General features: G+C 55.0%; 1 protein-coding gene across 1 annotated transcript; it reads left to right on the top strand.

The window, feature by feature from the left end:
• Positions 1 to 2,484: 2,484 nt before the first annotated feature.
• PNPLA5 (patatin like domain 5, triacylglycerol lipase) lies at positions 2,485 to 12,011 on the top strand (the record flags this gene model as incomplete). Its single annotated transcript, XM_082666201.1, is given in 12 exon segments — positions 2,485 to 2,490; positions 3,656 to 3,721; positions 4,013 to 4,046; positions 4,049 to 4,209; positions 5,513 to 5,573; positions 6,680 to 6,763; positions 6,766 to 6,812; positions 6,816 to 6,837; positions 8,773 to 8,836; positions 11,145 to 11,170; positions 11,173 to 11,260; positions 11,846 to 12,011. Coding segments are annotated over 12 exon segments (825 nt in total).
• Between the last annotated feature and the right edge of the window lie 6,783 nt (positions 12,012 to 18,794).

Here is an 18,794-nt window from a genome sequence, read left to right as displayed (position 1 = left end):
GAGACACGGGCTCTCAGTCGCCCGCTCTAGGGGCACTTTCCCAGTGGTCTGTGCTGCCCACCAACGGGCTCTGCCCGCCCCACCCCTGCCGTCCCGCCGGCACACAAAGGTGGCCCTGCTTCAGCCACGCCTCTCCTTACAAGCAGGTTGCCATTGGCCTTGACGGCTGGTGAGACTGAAGGGCTCTGTCCCGGCCCTTCTTCCTCCCGCATCCCTGAGGCCTCCTAAGTCAAGCTCCCCGTGGTGCGTCCCACCACAGGGAGCGGGTGGTGGTGACGGTGACCTCACCATCTTTCATAAACAGGCACTGGCCAGTTGGAGGCAGCATTGCTATTCCCTTTCCACAGATGCAGAAACAAGCTCCCAGGGGGGCAGGGCACGCGCAGCCCTGCTGAGCCCGGCCTTCCACCCCGACCCGCCCGCATTCCGCTCAGGGTGAGGGAGGCTGGAGGCAGAGGGGAAGCCCAGGAAGCTGAGCCTGGCCGTCAGCTGCCGTGGACACCTTCCTGGAGCCTTGGGCCTTGGGCCACAGAGGGCAAACCGACTGTCATCTGTTCTGACACAGCCTGGGCCCCGCTGCTGACACCCATGCCCTCTGCCCAGACCCCTGTCCGCTCTTATCCTCCCCACTAAAGCCCCACCTGCCTCAGCAGGCTCATCTGGAATCACTGCCCTCCACGCCCTCTGGTCCCTCCCACAGGCCCCTCACTGAGTCCCGGACACACCTTATGCTTTCCCATCTCTGTGCCTTTGCTCTAGAAAGTCCCTCTTGAATCTCTGCCTCCCACCATCCTCCCTCCCTTCAAGGCAGCCTTCCCTGACTGATTCCCTTTCGGGGGTGAACACAGTGAGGGAAGGGCAGGGTGCAGGGAAAAGGGTGTTGGGTCTGGGCCAGCCTAGGCTTCCCCAAGAGGCCCTGAGACTGCAGCCGCTCAGTGTTCACATTTCTGGGTCTTGCCTTCGAGATTCCATCTAAAACACCCTCCTGCTCTCTCAGGATGAAGCTCAGACACCCCGTCTGCTGCTGTGTCTCATCGTCAACCTCGATTTCACCTCCAGTACTTGCCCTTGTCCCCATTTCTTTCATCAAAAAAAAAAATAATAATAAAATCACATCGTGGATATATTTTACAAGTCCTCATAAGTCGTTTTTTCTTTTTTTTTTTTTTTCCCGGCCACGCTGTGTGGCTTGTGGGATCTTAGTTCCTGGACCAGGGATTGAACCCGGGACCTTGGCAGTGAGAGCTCAGAGTCTTAACCACTGGCCCACCAGGGAATTCCCCCATACGGTCTTTTTGGATGGAGGTGGGGCACAAGAGATAAAGGAAGGAAGGAAGGTTGGCTTTGGTGCTTAGATCTATCAAATGGGTGTTACTGTCCACTCAGAGCCCCAGCTCTCGTCTCAGGGGAGTTCCCCGGGCCAGGAGTCCCCTTTGTTCCATCTTGGGTGGGGGGCAGGGTCAGGTAGCTGTTCCTGGCCCCTCCTCAAGGCTGGGGCTGGGGTATGGAAGTGTGGCCAGCGCCCCAGCTATGTGACGGGAAGCAGTGGCACCTGGCACCCTAAGAGTGGGCTTCGTTGGGGGTGGGAGTGCAGGCTGAAGCTCTGGGTCACCGCACTCAGAAGTAATCCCAGTCCCAGGGCTGTCATGTGGGGACCTGCCCTGCTCACCGGACAGTCCCGGGGCCCCTGAGGCTGACCTGTTAGCAGGGTCACCCCCAGGGCTGGTTTCCCCCCTTCTGGGGGCCGAGTCTTGGTGATGCTGTGAAGAGTTGGTCCCCTCTTCCCTTGCAGGATTAGGGCAGCATTTTGGGGGCAGCCCAGGCCTGGAGGCCCAGCCCCCTGGCCCAGCTTGGCCCTAACTGGCTGTGTTACTTGAGCGAGCCCCCTGGCATCTCTGGGCTCCAGTCCCTTCATCTGTGAAAAGGGATACTAGTCCTGCTTCATAGGTTTGGGGGGCTGCATGGGAAAAGACCTTGCTCAGTGCCTGGCCCTGGAAAGGCACTTGAGGGGGGACCTTCCACCCTTGGTCTTCTGAGGACAAATAAGGAGGTTGGACCCTGCGTCCTGAAGGAGGCCTGGGGAGCCATCCCAGCCCCTGCCCGCTTCTCCGTGGGCCTCTGCTGGTCTCTGTCTGTCCCTCCGCCCTGCACACACCGAGCAGCGGGGGCCTTTGGACGGCGCTTCCAGCCCCTCAAGTCCCATTTGTCCGGAGTAGCTCGGACTCCAATGTCTTACAGGCAAAGCCTCAGAGTTGGTCGTCTGAAGTCTTTTTATAAATACTCTGTGCAAATCATGCTTCTGGACTTCTTAAAGTGGGACTTGGGTGGACTCTCTGGTCCCTATGCCTGCCCCCCAGGCCCACGGCCCTGTTGCCTCTAGACAGAGTCAGGACCTGCTGTGCCCAGGCTCCATGCTGGGCATTGGGCACGTGGAAGGGAACGGGTGGAGGCCCCAGACCTGGGTCCACACCATGCAAGCCTGTGATGGAGGTAAACGGATCGCTTTGGACACACAGGGACAAGCATTTTCCAGTATTTGTTGTGACCAATACACTGCTCACCTTTACCCCAGTGTCGCTGAATTCACAGCAGCTCTTGGTCGTTCGGTATTTTCTCCGTCAGTGGATGCTAAAACAATTGCCAGGCGACTCCCCAGGTGTGTGCGTGAAGTGAGACCCTCATTCTTGAAAAGGTTGAGGTCTGTGATGTAGCTCAATTTCCCCGACTTACAGGTGGGGAAACTGAGGCCCAGAGAGAGGCAGTGACTTGTCCCAAGCCTCAGTGGCAGAGTCCACTCCAGACCCAAGTAGGCTAGCATCCACTTGTCAAATCTGGGTCTCGGGTCCTGGGTGAAATGCTCCTGGAAGATCCTGGCCCATCCCCAGGATGTGCACATGGGCACTAAGTACTGGCATCTCGAGGATACAGACCAGGGACGGTTGCTAAACGTCCTGCAGTGCACAGGACAGCGGCCCTTCCCCCATCAGAGAATTCTCCAGCCCCAAACGTCACTAGTCACTAGCGTCAGGGTCTCTGTTAAGCATCTTTTTCACTGCAGGACTTGTCAGAGCCTCTACTGGGAAGAGTAGACCATGTTTTCCAAGTAGGGAGAGAATCAGGATTTGTTGTTTGAGGTACCCGTGGTAGGACCAGTGTCCAGGGAACGCACTTTGGGAGACATAACTAGATTCTCAGTGGGGAATTCCTGGATGTTGGATGAAGGAGAAATGGTACTTGATGCCTGTCTGTCCTTGGGGGAAAGGTTTCTGCAGCAGTCCTGAGTCAGCAAGGGTCCTGTCAGTAGGAAGAGGAGGGCGGGTGTCAAGATGAACCTGTGTTCAAATCCCCCCCCCCTTTTTTTTTTTTTTTGCTGTGCCTCACGGCTTCCGAGATCTTACTTCCCCCACCAGGGATCGAACCTGTGCGCCCAGCAGTGGACGTGTGGAGCTCTAACCACTGGACCGCCAGGGAATTCCCTCAGATCCCTTCTTAACTTTGAGAACTTGGCTGGGATGTGGCGACGCCTCCCTGGCCCTCAGCCCCCCTCCCTGGACACAGCACTCCTGACACCCACGGGTGCAGACTGCTCTCGGGTTAGACACCATGCCCAGAGCAGGTTCTGAACAATCGTGTTGCCACTGACTTTTTTCCCCAGGCCTTGGTCTGCACCTTATCCTTCCCTTTCTACTGTGGGATGATTCTCCCCGAGTTCAGAGGGGAGGTAAGTGCGCTTTGGGGGCTCAATGACCGGGCCCTGCCTTGTACTCTGGGCCGCCCGGGTCCCTACTGCTGAGAGGTGTGTGGGTGGAGAAAACAGTGCTCCTGGAAGACTTACTGTGTGCCAGGGCCCCTCCCCCCGCTGCTCCCGGGGTGCTCAGAGCATCCTGGACTGGGGTCCACTTAGTGGTTTGGGGCAGCTAGAGGTGACTGGCTACAGCGTGTTTCCTGGGGTGGCTTCGGGGCTGTGTGGGCAGAGGGCACCCTGAGAGCAGCACGGCCCCCTGAACTGCAGCGCTACATCGACGGCGCTCTGAGCAACAACTTGCCCTTGTGGACTCCCCCTCCACCATCACCGTGTTTCCCTTCCACGGGACAGTGGACATCTGCCCCCAGAGCAGCTTGGCCAGCATGCATGAGCTGAACGCCTTCAATGCCACCTTCCAGATCTGCACCAAGAACTTCTTCCCGGGGGTCACCTCCAGCCCCGAGGTAGGTCGGGACCCCGTGAACGGCCTTGAAGGTGTTAGAGGTTTGGCTGTGATCTAGTGCCCCCTTGAGTCAGACTCTGTGCCCCTGAGCCCTCCCCACAGCCTCAGGGCAGTCAGGACACATGTCCTGAGTCTCACAGCCAAGCCCTTGAACTCAGCCTGGGCTCCAGTTGTACCCTTACTCGTCCCCCACTTCAAGGCAGTGCACCAAGGCCAACTCTGCTGAACTTCGGTTTAAGCCAGGCCTCTGCCGATGCTCTTCTGGGTCAGGCTCTGTGACAAGGTACTGTTGTCACCTCAGTTTCTTGGGGGAGGATACCAAGGCTCAGAGAGGTTAAGCAACTTCTTCAAAGTCACACAGCCTGGAAGCAGCAGAGCCAGGCTTCAAATCCTCAGCTAGCCCAGACCCACGCTCTTAAATGCTGCCCTAGACAGTGGCCAAATTGACTCTCTGTATGGTGGCAAGGCGCAAGCACAGAAAACGATGGACAGTAGACCTGCATTTCCTGCTTTTTGCCCCTTGGTATTTCTGGAAGTATTTCTTGCCAACAGTTTACCGTCATCACACGTTCCTCCACCCCAATCACATCCTGGCCCTCCCCTATTCCTTCACACCTCTTATGGTCCTGCAGTATTTTGTAATTTATGAAACAAGGTCCTGTTCATTTAAGCTGATCCTCCCTACGCCCATGGGGTGGACAGAAAATCTCAGCCCTATTTTATAGACAAGGAAGGCAAGGCTCTCAGAAAGACAGTGTGGATGTCTGGAGGTCACACAGAAAGGGAAGGCAGAGCTCCTTCCTGGACCTGCGGGTACTTTTCCCCCACGAGTGGGGCTCTGTTTGAGACAGACAGGGCTGGGCTCCGGCACTCCTCTTCCATCTCAGGCTGGTCCTGGCAGTTCTGGCAGTGAGCATCAAAGGGCAAAGGGAACCACCATGTACTGATCTTCAGGGAACCAGGAATCTCTGGCCAGGCCTGTTTCTCAGGGGATGGAACTGAGGCCAGAGAGTAGCGTCTGGAGCAAGAGCCCGCAGCCAGGGAGTCTCAGAGCCAGAAAGTGAACGAGGCTGCGGGGAAGAAGGCCATTCAAGCAGATCTGCTCCACCTGAAGTCCTGGGACCCTCTCTGCCCAGTGCTGGGCAGGGACCCTCAGGGTCCTTGAGCCCTGCTGAGGCGTCTCTTGGGAAGCATAGGCTGCCCTGGGATCACTTGCAGTTGAAGATGAGTCTCTGGCCTGTGACCACCAACTCGAGGGGCAGGTCCAGGCCTTCCCCATCCCACCCTGACCTGTGTGTTGGCAGGGAGTGGCCGACAACTGCAGACAAGGCTACCTGGACGCCCTGAGGTTCCTGGAGAGATGCGGTAGGTGGCAGCCTCCACAGTAGCTGGGGATCCCCCCCACGTGAGTGCCAGGTGAACCCCGCTTTTCAGCTGTTTGAGTTTTTAGCGACCTCGGCTCACTCATTCTCTTCCTCAGCGTCTGCTCTATGTTTGGCCTGAGCTGGGGACACAGAGAGGAATCACACATGTGTCCTACTCTCAAGCTGCCCACCACCTGGTGCGAGGGAGACAGATCCAGAGAGAGCATCTCCTCAGGGTGATGGAGGGATGCTCAGGGCCGTGGGAGCCCAGCGGGGGCACCTAACCCAGCCCAATGGGTTAGGTGGGCAAGGAGGGCTTCCTGGAGGTGGTGACATATAAGCTGGGTTTTAACTAGTGATGAAGACTATAGAGAGATTGAGGATGGAAAGGAAGAGGGCACTCTAGGCAGAGGGAAGAAGGGCAAGCGCAAAGGAACAGAGCCTGGTACCTTGAGGGCACATACCTCAGTGGGGCTGCAGGAGAGCGTGTGTGTGTGTGTGTGTGTGTGTGTGTGTGTGTGTGTGTGTGAGTGTGAGTGACAGAGTACTGGGTGGGCCAGAGAGGTTTCTTAGCTGGAGAGCTTGGATGTCATGCCACAGGGCAATGCTCTTCAAAGTGGTAGAACTGAGGTTTGAACTCAGGCCGTCTGGCTCCAGAGCCCTTGCCCTGACCCCTGCTCTACAGCCCCAAACACACGGCAGCTGGAAGCATTTGCTGAGCACATATCGTGCCCAGACCTGGGCTTGAGCTTTCTGTATTTATCACATCTAATTCTCGGAACAGCCGTCTGCAGTAGGTCTTAATTTCCCCCTCTCCCAGGGAGGGAAACCAAGCATGGAGCTGTTAGGTCACAGAGCTATAGCAGGTGGTGACCACAGGATCTGAACCTTGGGCTGAGTCTTCAGGGCCTGGGGTCTGTTAACCACTAGCAGGTGCGTAGGAATCGGGGGGCAGGGCAGGGCCGGGGAGCACAGGACGGAGTCATTCAGGGCAAGCCACGGGTCCATCCCTCCTGTGGCAACCGGGTCCCCAGAGCTGGGTAGGCCACTGTCACCGGGAGGCTCCAGATGTGCTGACCTGTTGTATCCCTCCTCTCCCCGACCCAGGACTCACCAGGGAGCCAGTGCTGTGGACGTTGGCATCTAAGGAGCCCCCAGCCCCAACGGATGGGACCCGGGATGCTGACTGTGACAGAGGCCAGTGCCCAGTGTGCTGGTCAGGGATGTGCTCGGCTTTGAGTAGCTCTCCCCGGAGCTGGAGGCTGCTACTGCCCCTCCCGTCCTATACTTGCTCACCTACCAGGTGCCCTGCACGCAGGAGCCCAAGGCCAGGGGCCCTGCCCTGCAGGTTCTCGTGGTCTGAAAGAGGACTCATTTATCGACAATCTAAGTGCTAGGCGTGGAGCTGGGGCTCCTTTCATGCTGCCCCCTTCACTCCTCACCACAACGGGGGCCCATTTTCCTTAGTCCATTTCACTGATGAGGAAACTGAAGCTCAGAGAGGGGAAGGGGCTCACCAAGGTCTCAGAGCCTGCAATTGGGGGATTCAAGCACATGTCTGTGTCTGAGAAAGCCAGGTCTTTGCCCACTGCCCAGGGAAGGGCAAGAGGTGCTGAGGGACAGAGGAGAGGCACACACAGAAGGTTCTGGACTCTCCAGATGGAGATGGACTCATTTCATCCCCCCCCCAATAATTCTCTGAGGATGGTACTGAATTGTCCCCATTGTACAGTTGAGGAAACCATAGCACAGAGAGCTTAAGTGACTTGCCCAAGGCCACACAGCTAACAAACCATTTAGTCAGCTCTCTTGCTCCGTGACCTAAAGGTCACAATTGCCTCAACAGGAAAGGATAGGCACATGTAATCGTGGTGGGAGTGGGAGTTTGAGTGGCATCTAAGTGAGACTTGAAAGGAGGAGTTGGCCAAGCAAAAGAGGGGGAAGGTGAGCATCCAGGTAGCGGGCACAGCAGGTGCAAATGTCCTGGGTTTGGTGGGGGAGAGTTGGAGGCCCCTGTGGCTGAGGGAGGGGTGGGGTAGCAGAGATGAGCCTGGGGAGGCTGGGAGGGTGGGGCAGGCGGCCTTGAAAGCTGCAGGAGGAGAGATGGAGAGCCCCCGGGGTGGGGGGCGACCCCTCCTTTTCAGAGTTCGCTACTGCTCTGAACTCTGGGTCTAGTGTTTGCTGTACTTAGCCAGGAGGGGACAGGCTGACACGGTGGGAGGCTGGGTGGAGAGATGATGGTGGTCGAGGCCAGAGCAGGGACAAGGGGGTGGGCAAAGGGATAAGGAGGGCACCTCTTTCTGCGCAGGACACCACACAGGGCACGCAGAAGGGGGCCTGGATCTGCGCTGAGCCCCTGAGGCCCAAGCTTGGGGCTCTGGGACTCTGGCAGTGTCTCTGCAGCCACATGGGGGCACCAGAGAGCCTCTCAGATGGGGCAGAGACCGCCCCTCAGGCCCCGCCCTTACACACATCCCTTGATCCTCACCTTCCCCAGGGAGGTAGGTCCTGCCCGTGTTCCCATTTTTCAGAGGAGGTGACCTAGGCTCAGGAACAGGAAGGGACTCGTCCTAGGCCACACGGCAGATAATGGGGTGCCGGGTCCTGGGACTGTTGTTCGTGAACCCCGAGTCGAGGCTGGTGGTGTGTGCGTGGCCGAGCCGTGGTCTGGAGGCCGGGATTCGGGCTCCGGCTCTGCCCCGGCCAGGATGCCGGGCCCTTACGCTCTGGTCCATTAAGGGGCTGGGGGCTCGGGAAGTGGTCACGTGGTCACGGCTGCTGTTATTAATACCGCTGATGTGTTGCTGTTAGCCAGGGAAGTATGGGGGGACACTTGTCCCACCCTGGGGGCCATAGCAGACTTTCCAGAGGGGCAGGAGAGATGGAAGCAGCGTGGGGAGCCTGACAGGCCTTGGGTCCATCCTGGCCCTGCCACTTCCCGGCAATGGGCTTGGGCGAGTCACTTCACTCTGAGCCTCAGTCTGCTCATCTGCGAAAGGGGTGCACTCTGTCATTTCAGGAATAACAAGGGAGCCTGGTAGGGGTTCCGTAAATGCAGCTGCTTCCTCTGCAGACCGGCTGAGGGTGGGGTGTCCTTCATGGCCTGTGCGAGGTAGAGAGGGGCTCGGGCTATCTTCCCTAAGGGTGACCTTGAGGGGGTGGCTGGGGGAAGGGGTGGGCCACCATGGCCTCTCTTGTAGCACTGAAGAAAGCCTGTCTGAGGGACCCCCGCACCAGGGCTTCCTTCTGCCAGGCGGGCCCTGGGTGGGCGCTAACATACCTTGCACACGGCCCTTTGAGTATGTCTACTTCCAGAGCAGAAGGTGAGGCCTGGCCAGGGGTACTGGGAAGGGCCTGGCTCGTTGAGACCAGTGCCCGTGGCAGGAAGGGCGGCCAGAACACTGCGGGGGGCAGAGCCCGGCTGGTGTCCCGACACTGCCTGCTGTTGGCTGCATGACCTCGAGGAGTCTGGTGGTCTCCTCTACAAGACAGGACTGATGGGAAGGCGGGGTAGCAGCTGTGACCCATCCATCTGTTGGAAACAGGGCCGCCCGGTCAGTGCCTGGCCCCTCCTGCCTCTAGGATCTTTGGCCCACTGTTGCACCTGTCAGAGCCTCAGAGAAAATGTGATGTTTCTGAGGATAACTCTAGGGGCTGGTCTGCCTCAGATTAACTGTGTGGCCCGGGCCAGGTATCTTGACCTCTCTGGGCCTCAGATTCCTTTTCTACAAAACGAGGCCTTTCCAGGGCAGATTGGCTGTAGTTAGGCCCTCACTAACGGTTCTAACTCTGTTGGTTAATGGATCACTCTGCATTGTTTGTTCGTTCATTCCATCAATAGCTATTGAGGGTCTACCAAGGGCCAAGTCTGGGCTGGGAGCTGGGAGGCAGCACTGACTCAGACCCAGTTCCTTGCCTTGTGGAGCTCACAGCCCACCGATCATCACACATTCCCCTGTGCGCTCCAGCTGTGCCTAGGGATACCTAGAGAGGTCTACCCTGGCTGTAGATTCCTAGGAGAGGTCTACACTGGCTGTGAACTGGGACAGTTCACAAGAGGGTCTATCTGGTCAGGAAAGGTTACCTAGGGGAGATATCTTTTGAGCTATCATCTGAAGGATGAGTAAGAGTCCTCTAGGCAAAGAAGGAAGGGAAAAGTGTTCCAGATGGATGAAAGAGCACGTGCAAAGGTCCTGGGGCAGAAGGCAGAAGGGAGTAAGGCTCATCTGAGGAACAGAAAGGGGGGCTGCTGTGGCTGGGGCCAAAATGTGGAGTGTGTACAAGGTGGGGCTGAGGAGGCTGGCAAGGGCTGGACAGGCAGGAGTCTGTAGCCAGGTGAGGGGTGTGGTCTTTATCCTGATGGTTGCATGAAGGCAGTGAAGGGTTTGGGCAGGAAAGTGTCATGGAGAGATCTGTATTTGTAAAACGTCTCTATTCCCTACAAGAAGGTCTACGACAGTGAGCCACAGGTCTCTGTCCTGCTCCATGCTGAGTTAATGACTAGCTCATCCCTGCTGTCTAAATTGCTGGTGACCCAAAGCTGGCAGACAGCTTTCTGCTGACATGAATTTCTCTTATGCTGAGAGCTTCTAGACTGAAACCACAGGTTGAAATCAAAAAGGATAAATGCAAGTGCTAGCCTTTGCAGTTAAAAAAAATCCACTTATGAGCATTGATGGGGAGGCCCGCCCAGACCGCAGGGAAATTCATATTTGGTATTTTCTGTAACCTACAATCTCAACGTGTAGGCTGCAATAATAGAGGCAGAAGGTCCAGAACAAATGAGGGGACAGTCCACTGTGACGCTACACCCTGTGGACTGACTGTCTGCCCAGTTTGAGGCCCTGGTTTAGAGGCCCCTTGAAGGGCAGTACATTGGGAGGGGAGGCCCTGCAGTGTCCAGTAAGTCTGAGACGGTGCCTGGCCAGGTATCCCCTCAGCCACAGCTGGATGATGCTGCCCTCTGCTGGTCATGAGTGGCCACGGCAGCCATGGGAGGGCGCTGAGCAAGAGAGGACCAAGGTCAGATGTGTGTCTAGAAAGTTGCTGGCTGCCGAGAGGGTAGTGGATGAAGGGGCGTGGAGGATGGAGGGCAGGGGCTGGTCTGAGGAGGAGAGAGAGGAAGGGACAGAAACATGGAGGAGGTGAGGTAATGATCCTCACTTGGCTGTGAGAAACTGAGGCCCAGAGAGGTTCCCTGACCCACCCAGGTCACACAGCTGATGAACAGGGGAGCGGGCTGCATCCCAAGCCAGCCTGACCCCAAAGCCCCGCCCTTTCCACCCCTGGGCTTCCCACTTGTGCCCTGTGGAGCTGATGACCCAAAGGGCCCAGCGGCCTCCACCAAGTTCAGAGTTCATCGGGGATCAGTCCCTGCCCCCTCAGGCCTCTGCAGGTGCCTGTGTTCAGCCTGCTCTGCGGTGGAGCCAACACCCCCTTCCCTTTCCTTTAGCCCTGGCGCCTCGTTGCAGGGCCCCCGGCTCTGCTCTGGACCCGTGGGGACGGTGGGCTTGGGGGCGCTGCTCGCTTGGGCTTGGCCGGGTGGTGGAGCTGTGGCCGCCTCTCCCTCCAGGGTGGTGACGTGGCTGCCCGACATGCCGGCGACCTGCGGTGGATGCGGGGCTTGCTGAGGAACTTGGTCCTCAAAGTCTATTCCAGGATGAAGGACCAGCTCCTCAGGCCGGGCAGGTGAGACGGGCAGACCGGGGCAGAACAGGAGTGGCTGAGCTGGGAAGGGAAGGCGCCAGCTGTTTCCCCGGACCCTGGACAGGCAGTCCCACCATCCGTTTCCCTGTCCCTCCATCCGCGCAGCCCCCAGCACGCGTGTTTGGTCCCTGCTGTGGGCCAGACCTGTGATGGGCTAGATGCAGCAGCTGACCCATCGCATCGGTCAGTCTGGGGGGAGTCACTCTGCCTGCTTCACAGAGACGGCCTGAGCTCACGGAGGACGAGTGCATCTCCCTGCTCTGCCAGGTCCCCACCGGTCCTTCTGCCATCCTTCCAGACATCTCCACGGGCCCTGTGTGGGGTCTGGGTTGGGGCTGCCCACCTCTCCCCGACCTGCCCTCCCTTCTGGCTGGAGACCCCGGCAGTCCTCCCACACCCAGTGGAAATCAGTGCAGCGCTCCCAGGGAGTGGCACCCTGGAACCTTTCTGCAATCCCCGCTCAGCCAGAAAAAGGGCTTATTGCAAGGTCTGGGAGAAGAGAGATCCAGGCTTCACCCAACCCCAAGCTCTGAAAACCACATTCGCCGACATCCTCTTCCTCTGCAGCTACTGGTCGCCAGCCCCCTCCAGCCTGAGGCTGCTCCTCCCAAGGACCTGGCCAAGGAGCCCAGACCCGCCCATCAGGCCTGAGGAGACCAAGTTGGACCAGCCCAGTGACTGGCCTCTCCTGAATTCCATCGTGGCCCTGGTCCTGTGCCTACATCTGCCCTGAGTCCGTGAGTCCTGACCCATCTCCTGAGCTCAGAGCCTGGCCCCTAGCCCAGGGTGGGCACTGGAATTGTCAGCCACATGGAGGACCGAGAGGACAGACTCTTGTCCCAGGCCTTGTGGGCAGCTGGCCTCCAAGGGCTGGAAGAGGGCCCCCGAGTCCTTCTGTAGCCCCCGCTCCTGGGGCCCCGGGTACTTCTTTTCTGGGCAAGGTGCAGCCTCAGTCCACCCCGGGTCGCCATGTGCCCAGGTCACCCTGCGTCTGTGTCATCAGTGGGAGAAAGGAAGGCGGGAGGTGAGACACACATCTTGGTTCTGGGATTTCCATATGGGGGCGCTGGGGGCGGAACCTCCTGAGAAGAGGGCTTTGGGTGCCGTTGTAGAGCTGCTTGCAAGACACTTCACAGAAGATGGAAAAATGCCACGTGCTCATATCAGATTGGGGAGCAGGTTGCAATGATGGGGTGGGGTGTGCCTCCCTTCACATCCTTTCTCTGTCCTGCACCAGCCCTCGGGGGTGACCCATGGTCTACGTCACTCTAGAAACCTTGACCTCTGACTTCCTCTGGGTCCATCGGCAGGGAACCCCTGACTGGAGACGAGAGGGCGGGAGGAGAGAGGGATTAAAATCTTCTCAGAATCCCAGCTGCGTGTGCTTCTGCTGGGGTTCCAAAGGCCCCGGGATGCCACCACACAGCGCTCCCCGCCCCTTGTTCCTCAGGGAGGGTTAGGGGGCAGCAGTGCCTCCAGCCCCGCCCCGCCCCTCCCCCTCTCGGGCACAGAGGATGCTGGGGCCCACACGCCTCCGGCCTCTCCTAGGAGTGGCTGCTGTTCCTGTCCTCAGAGCAGAGCCCACACTACGCCCCTGGCCAGACTCTGTAGAGACATTCAGCCCGAGGAGGGGTGGGGAGGGCGGAGAAAGGCAGGCGGGTGTGAGAGAAAAAGGAGCAAAGGGGTAAATATGTGAGCAAAAGACATATTCATCCATGCACTTGACTTACACTTAATGAGTTATAGGCTCTGGGGACACAGCTGTAAACAAAACTTACATTCTGGTTTGGGTGCAAGAGCAGATGCTAAACAGCAAATGGGAAAATGGGAAAATAAGATCATCCCGAGGAGTGGCAGTGCTGTGAGGAGACAGGAGGCTGAGAATGACGGTGGGGAGGTTTTCAGGAGGAGCAACATGGGACCAGGTGGTCTGGGAAGGCTTCTTGGAGGAGGTGGTATTTGAGGTGAGACCTGAGATGAGAAGTGAGAGCTGGGGAAAAGCTTTACGAGCAGAGGGAACAGCGAGGGCCAAGGCCCTGGGTTGAGAATGAAGGTGGTCTGTTCAAGAAACCGAGCAGCCAGTGTAGCTGGACCATGAGAGTGACGGGGTGCACTGTGGGTGGGGCATGGAGGGCACCGTCGCCGTGATAAGGGGTTTGGATTGGGCAGTCATTGGAGGGTCGAGAGCAGAGAAACAAGAAGGTGAGTGAAGAGTGAGTGGCATCCAGGAGGGCCTGGGGATGGGGGTGGAGGTGAGAGGGAGAGAGGAGAGGGACGGAGAGTGAGGACCTGCAGGAGGGTCTCCAGCTCCCAACCCGTCTCCACGAGCCGAGGGGCCTGCGCTGGCCTTTTCCCCCTCCTGCTGTCAGCTGCATGGGGGCAGGCACAGGTGCTCACCCCTGCAGCAGGAAGGGGGCTGTCCCCCCTCGAGTCAGGTAATCTCCGGGCCCTGGCGGTCCTCTCTGACCAGGGCTGGTGTGCTTTGTCCCCACTCCCACGTTCTGGGTTTGGGATTTCCTCTGCCAATGGAGAGGGAGGCCTGGCCACGTGGGTCTCCAGGTTAAGGATTTAGAGCCTCAGGAGGCCTCTGAGTATATCCTTGCTCCCTTGTCCTTTGTCCCCATCAAGGACACAGGCCTCTATTCCCATGGGCATCAGGCCTCCCCTCATTACCCCCTCTCTCGTCAGTTCTTTGGGGCTTGCCCTGGGGCCACCTTTGTCCCCATTTCTTTGTTTTGTGTCTTAGACGGGGAGAGAGAATCCCACCTTCCGCTCCATCATCCTCCTTCACTCAGCTGCATGTTGTTAAGTGTTCCTGGCTTACCTGGCTGAATATCTCAGCTGCTTATAATACTCTGAGGACTTCTCTTTGGTCTTTATTATTTGTGGCTCATGTGTCAAGGTCATCTATTCTCAGCTTGAAAATTGCAGAGACTTTTCCCAAGCATCACTCATGGTACTTCACAGTTCATAAGGACTCTCCTGCTTTCTCTTTTATTTAGCTCTAGACGTTGTCTCATGTGGCTTTCCCCATGGATCCCAGCTCTGCACTCTTGAGCCCATGGACCCTGCCTGCACCCTCTGCCTGGGGGCAGCCTGGCAGAGATGGAAAGGTGGTGACCTGGTCCCTCTGAGGCTGCTCTTCCCCATGGAGAACAGCCCATGTCCTACAACCACTCCTCAGGGACATCCCCAACCCAGGCAGTCTGCTCAGTAAGCTCCAGCCCCTTGCTTGTCCAAGTCCCTCTAGGCACATGGGGTCCAGCCCTGCCCTCAGTATGATATGACCAGCGCCGGGCCTGAATCGCCTTTCACCTCCCACCTCCTGGTCACTGCACCCTATTGATGTGGCCTCAGAATGAGTGAGCTTGGTTTGAGCAGCCCCTGTGGACTTCACCGGGCCACCATCCACCAACAGTGCTTTGCTCTTCCTTTAGCCTAAAGATGGTTCAGCGGACAAAGCAGACAGCCCAGGAGCTGATCCAGGTCAGAGCTCCCTGATTCGTTACCTTTACGGCCTCCTGACACAGCCCTGAGGTGTTACAGAGCAGAGGAGGGATCCTGGGTTCTGAATTCAGGTCGACTCAGGTTTGAGTCCCATGTCTGCAGCTTAGCATTGAAGTGACCTAGGGAAATCCCCTTACCTGTCAGAGCCTCAGTTTCCCCCTGTATAAAATGGACACAACAGCACATACCTCGTGGAATATTTACTTGAGAAAATTAAACGCTCCTTGCGGACTACATCATATGGGAGGGATTGCTGCTCAGAAAGGGAGAGCAGGGAGTGACAGTGCATTAGCTGCACTTCTGCTTTGTGTTAGGCATCCGACTAGGAGGACCTCTGGGCCCCCTTGGTACCTCATACTGCCCCTGGGTGGGGGAGAGTCCAGACAAAAGTCAGGGGAGCTGAGATGGGGGCCAGGACCTTTATGATGTCAGAGCCCTCCTGGACCCTGCACCATGGTGTCCCATCATGGGTGCTAAAGTCATGGGGCCGCCACCCTCCTCTTTCTCCTGGGGTCCCAGCCAAGGACCTCTCAGGGCCCTGGGGCCTGGTAGAGCCGTGTGGCTCCATTCTTGAGCCGCGTTTCTGGGCTGGCTGCAAGCCCCCCGCCCTGGCTTTCTGAATGCCAGTTGTCTGCTGTGTGTGTCCTGATGCCTGAGGCAGATCTCTGCCCCGAGGAGCTCACATGCCTCTATTGCTGTATCTGTGGAGGTAATAGGGAATCTAACCCTCACATGTGCACACCACTTACAGTTTTCAAGCCAATCATCTCAGTTAATTCTCACAGCACCTCTGGGAGGTAAGCATTATTCTCCACCATTTTATGGGTGAGGAAACCGAGGCACAGAGAGGTTATGTGCATTGGTAAGTGGTAGAGCTGGAAATGTCCAAGGGCGCTCCAGACAGCAGAAAGATCCCTGGAGCAACACAGCTTCCTTGTGCACCTGCTCTACGATGCTGGGCGAGTTCTTTCCTCGATCAATTCCTCATTTCTTTGTCTTTAAAATCACTAGTTGGCTTCTAAGGGGCTTCCAGCTCTGCTCTGAGCCCATAACATAGACAGTTAATACCACTGTGGTCAGAGGGAAGAGAGATGATTCCAGGAGGGGATTAGCCACAGAGAAATAGGTTTCTGAACTGAGTCTGTACGGAAGCCTAGAATTTAGATTGGCAGAGAGCCATTCCAGGAGTGGGGACTGCAGATGCAGAGGCAGGTTGTGGGTAGCAAGTTAAACAGACAAGGAATCTGAGGCTCAGAGTTGTGACGTGCCTTGTCCCAGGTCCCACAGCAAGTCAGTGGTAGAGCTAGAGTTCTAGCCCAGGCCAGGCTGTGGTCCCATCCTGTCTTCACACTAGAATGCTGGGTAGAAATATTGGTGCTCAAGATTCTTCTGCAGAAATTCTGATCTTGAACTAGACCTGTCTGGGCAGGAATGTGGTTGGAGCTTGTAGTCCCTGGGCACTGGTGTCCTCAGGGGCCATCCTGTGGGTATGACCACCTGCCTGAGCCAGTCACCCTGTGACTCAGACTTCCTTAATGTCACCTGTGGCAAGCAGGCTGGTATGTGCCAGTCTGTGTCTGGGGTCACGTGATGCTCGTGGGTGACCTCTGCCCCAGCACTAAATCCTGGCCGCGTTAGGCATCCACAGATACCTCAAACCCTCTGAGATTAGCATCCCACCCATAAATCTGAGAATGTACACTAGCTGGATATTTGGTGATGTTAAGAAATAATCATTGCTTTTTAGTTGTGTTAATGTATTGGGAATGTGTTTTCAAAGAGTTCTTATCTTTTAGAGATCTCTGTCAAAATGTTTGTGAAAGAAGTGATATAATACATGAGTTGCTTCAAAATAATCTGAGTGGGGAGGGGTGGGTGAGAGCTGATGAAACCTGAGTTGGTAACAGTTGACAGTGGGTGATGGGTACACATTGATATAGAAGTTCATCGTAATATACTCTTTAATTTTGTATTTGTTTGACATTTCCTTAATAAAAGAGAACGTAACCTTAAAGATTTGATAGTGCATACAAATAGGAAAATATGCATCAACATAGAACATAAAACAAAGCACAACCAGGGCCCCTGGGTGTTGTGGCTACCCAGAGTGCCAGATTGGGAGGGCGTTAGGATCTGGTGAGCTGGGTGCTTTCAGCACCGCGGACAGCGGCCGGCGCCGGCTTCCCTGCCTCTTTGCAGCCGCAGCCTTAGGGATCTCAGAGGGCAGGGAACTTCCAGATCCATATTACTTAGGAAGAGTCTCTGCAGGACAAAAGACTATCCAGCCTCTTAAATACCCCCTGATAAGGGACATTCACTACCCATGGGGAAGACCAGGCCTTGGTGGACAGTTTTGGCTCATAAGAAGCTTCTATTTCCTGCTCTTTAAGGATACCTTTGTCAAAAATGAATCAATCATATATATGTGTGTCTATTTCCGGGCTCTCCGTCCTTCCATTTATTTATGTCTATGCTTATGCCAATCCCACACTGTCTTGATTTATAGTTTTAAGGTACATAGCTTTATAGTAAGTCTTGAAATCAGGTAGTGTGGTAGTGTGAGCCTTCCAACTTTGCTATTCTTTTTCAAAATAGTTTTGACTATTCTAATTATTTTGCTTTTCCATATAGATTTTAGAACCAGCTTGTTAATTTCTACAAAAAAGCCCATTGGGACTTTGCTTGGGGGTGCATAGACTCTGTACATGAATTTTGAGAGGAACAGGCATCTTAACAATGTTGAGCCTTCCAACTGATGCACAGGGTATATGTCTCCATTTCTTTAGGTTTTCTTTAATTTATCTCCTCAATGTTTTGCAGCTTTTGTTATACAAATCTTGCACGTTTTCTTAGATTTATTCCCAAGCACTTAATGTTTTTTGATGCTATTGCAAATGGTATCTTGAAAATTTCGATTTTCAATTGTTTGTTGCTAGTATGTAGAAATAGAATTGATTTTTGTTTGTTGGCCTTGTGTCTTATGAGCTTGCTAAACTCATTTATTCACTCTAGTAGCTTTTTTGGTAGAGTTCTCAGGGTTTTCTACATTAACAGAAAACAGGGTTTTCTACGTTAAATTCTTTAGATTTCTATTCTGAAACAATTAAACCCAAAGAAAAGGTACAAGAAGTAATACAACCGTGGTAGGCAGAATAAAACCTCCCCCCATCAAAATATGTCCATGTTCCAATGCCCAGAACCTATGAATATGCTATATGTCAAAGGGAATTAAGGTTGCAGATGGAATTAAGGTTGCTAATCAGCTGACCTGAAAATAGATTATTCTGGATTATTTATTGGGTAGACCTAATATAATTATAAGGGACCTTAAAAGTGGAAGAGGTAGATAGAAGGAGAGTCAGTATCAGAGTAATATGATGTGAGAAAGACTAAACCCGGCATTTATGGCCTTGAAGATGGAGGAAGGGACTGACCACGAGCCAAGGAAGTGGGCGGCCTCTAGCGGCTGGAAAAGGCAAGAAACTGGCTTCATCCCTAGAGCCTCCAGAAACGAACGGCGCTTTGCCGACACCTTGATTTTAGCATAGTGACACGTGCATTAGACATATGACCTACATAGAACTGTAAGATAATAAATTCGTGTTGTTTTAAGCCACTCAGTTTGTGGTAATTCATTACAGCAGTAATAGAAAACTAATACAACAATGAAATTATACCATCACCTACATTCACCAACTGTGGCATCTGCCACATTTTCCTTCTCTCTCAATGTATATATACACATGCACTCAGAGTGTCATAATTGTTACTTTTTTTTTTTTCGGCAGAACCGTTTGAAAATAATTTGCAGACATAATTATACACTCCCAAATACTTCAGCATGTAACCCCCAAGAAAAAGAACATTCTTTTACATACCCACAGTACAGTTTCAAAACTCATGAAATTTAAAATTAATATAATATTACCAGCTAATATAGAGTCAATATTCATATGTTGCAAATTGTCCCAGGAACGTCCTTGTCGATTATTTTTAGTCTCCTTTTATC

Source organism: Grampus griseus (assembly GCF_964374135.1).
Source record: "Grampus griseus genome assembly, chromosome: 11".
NCBI lineage: Eukaryota > Metazoa > Chordata > Mammalia > Artiodactyla > Delphinidae > Grampus > Grampus griseus.
This window is presented reverse-complemented; position numbering and strand designations above follow the sequence as displayed.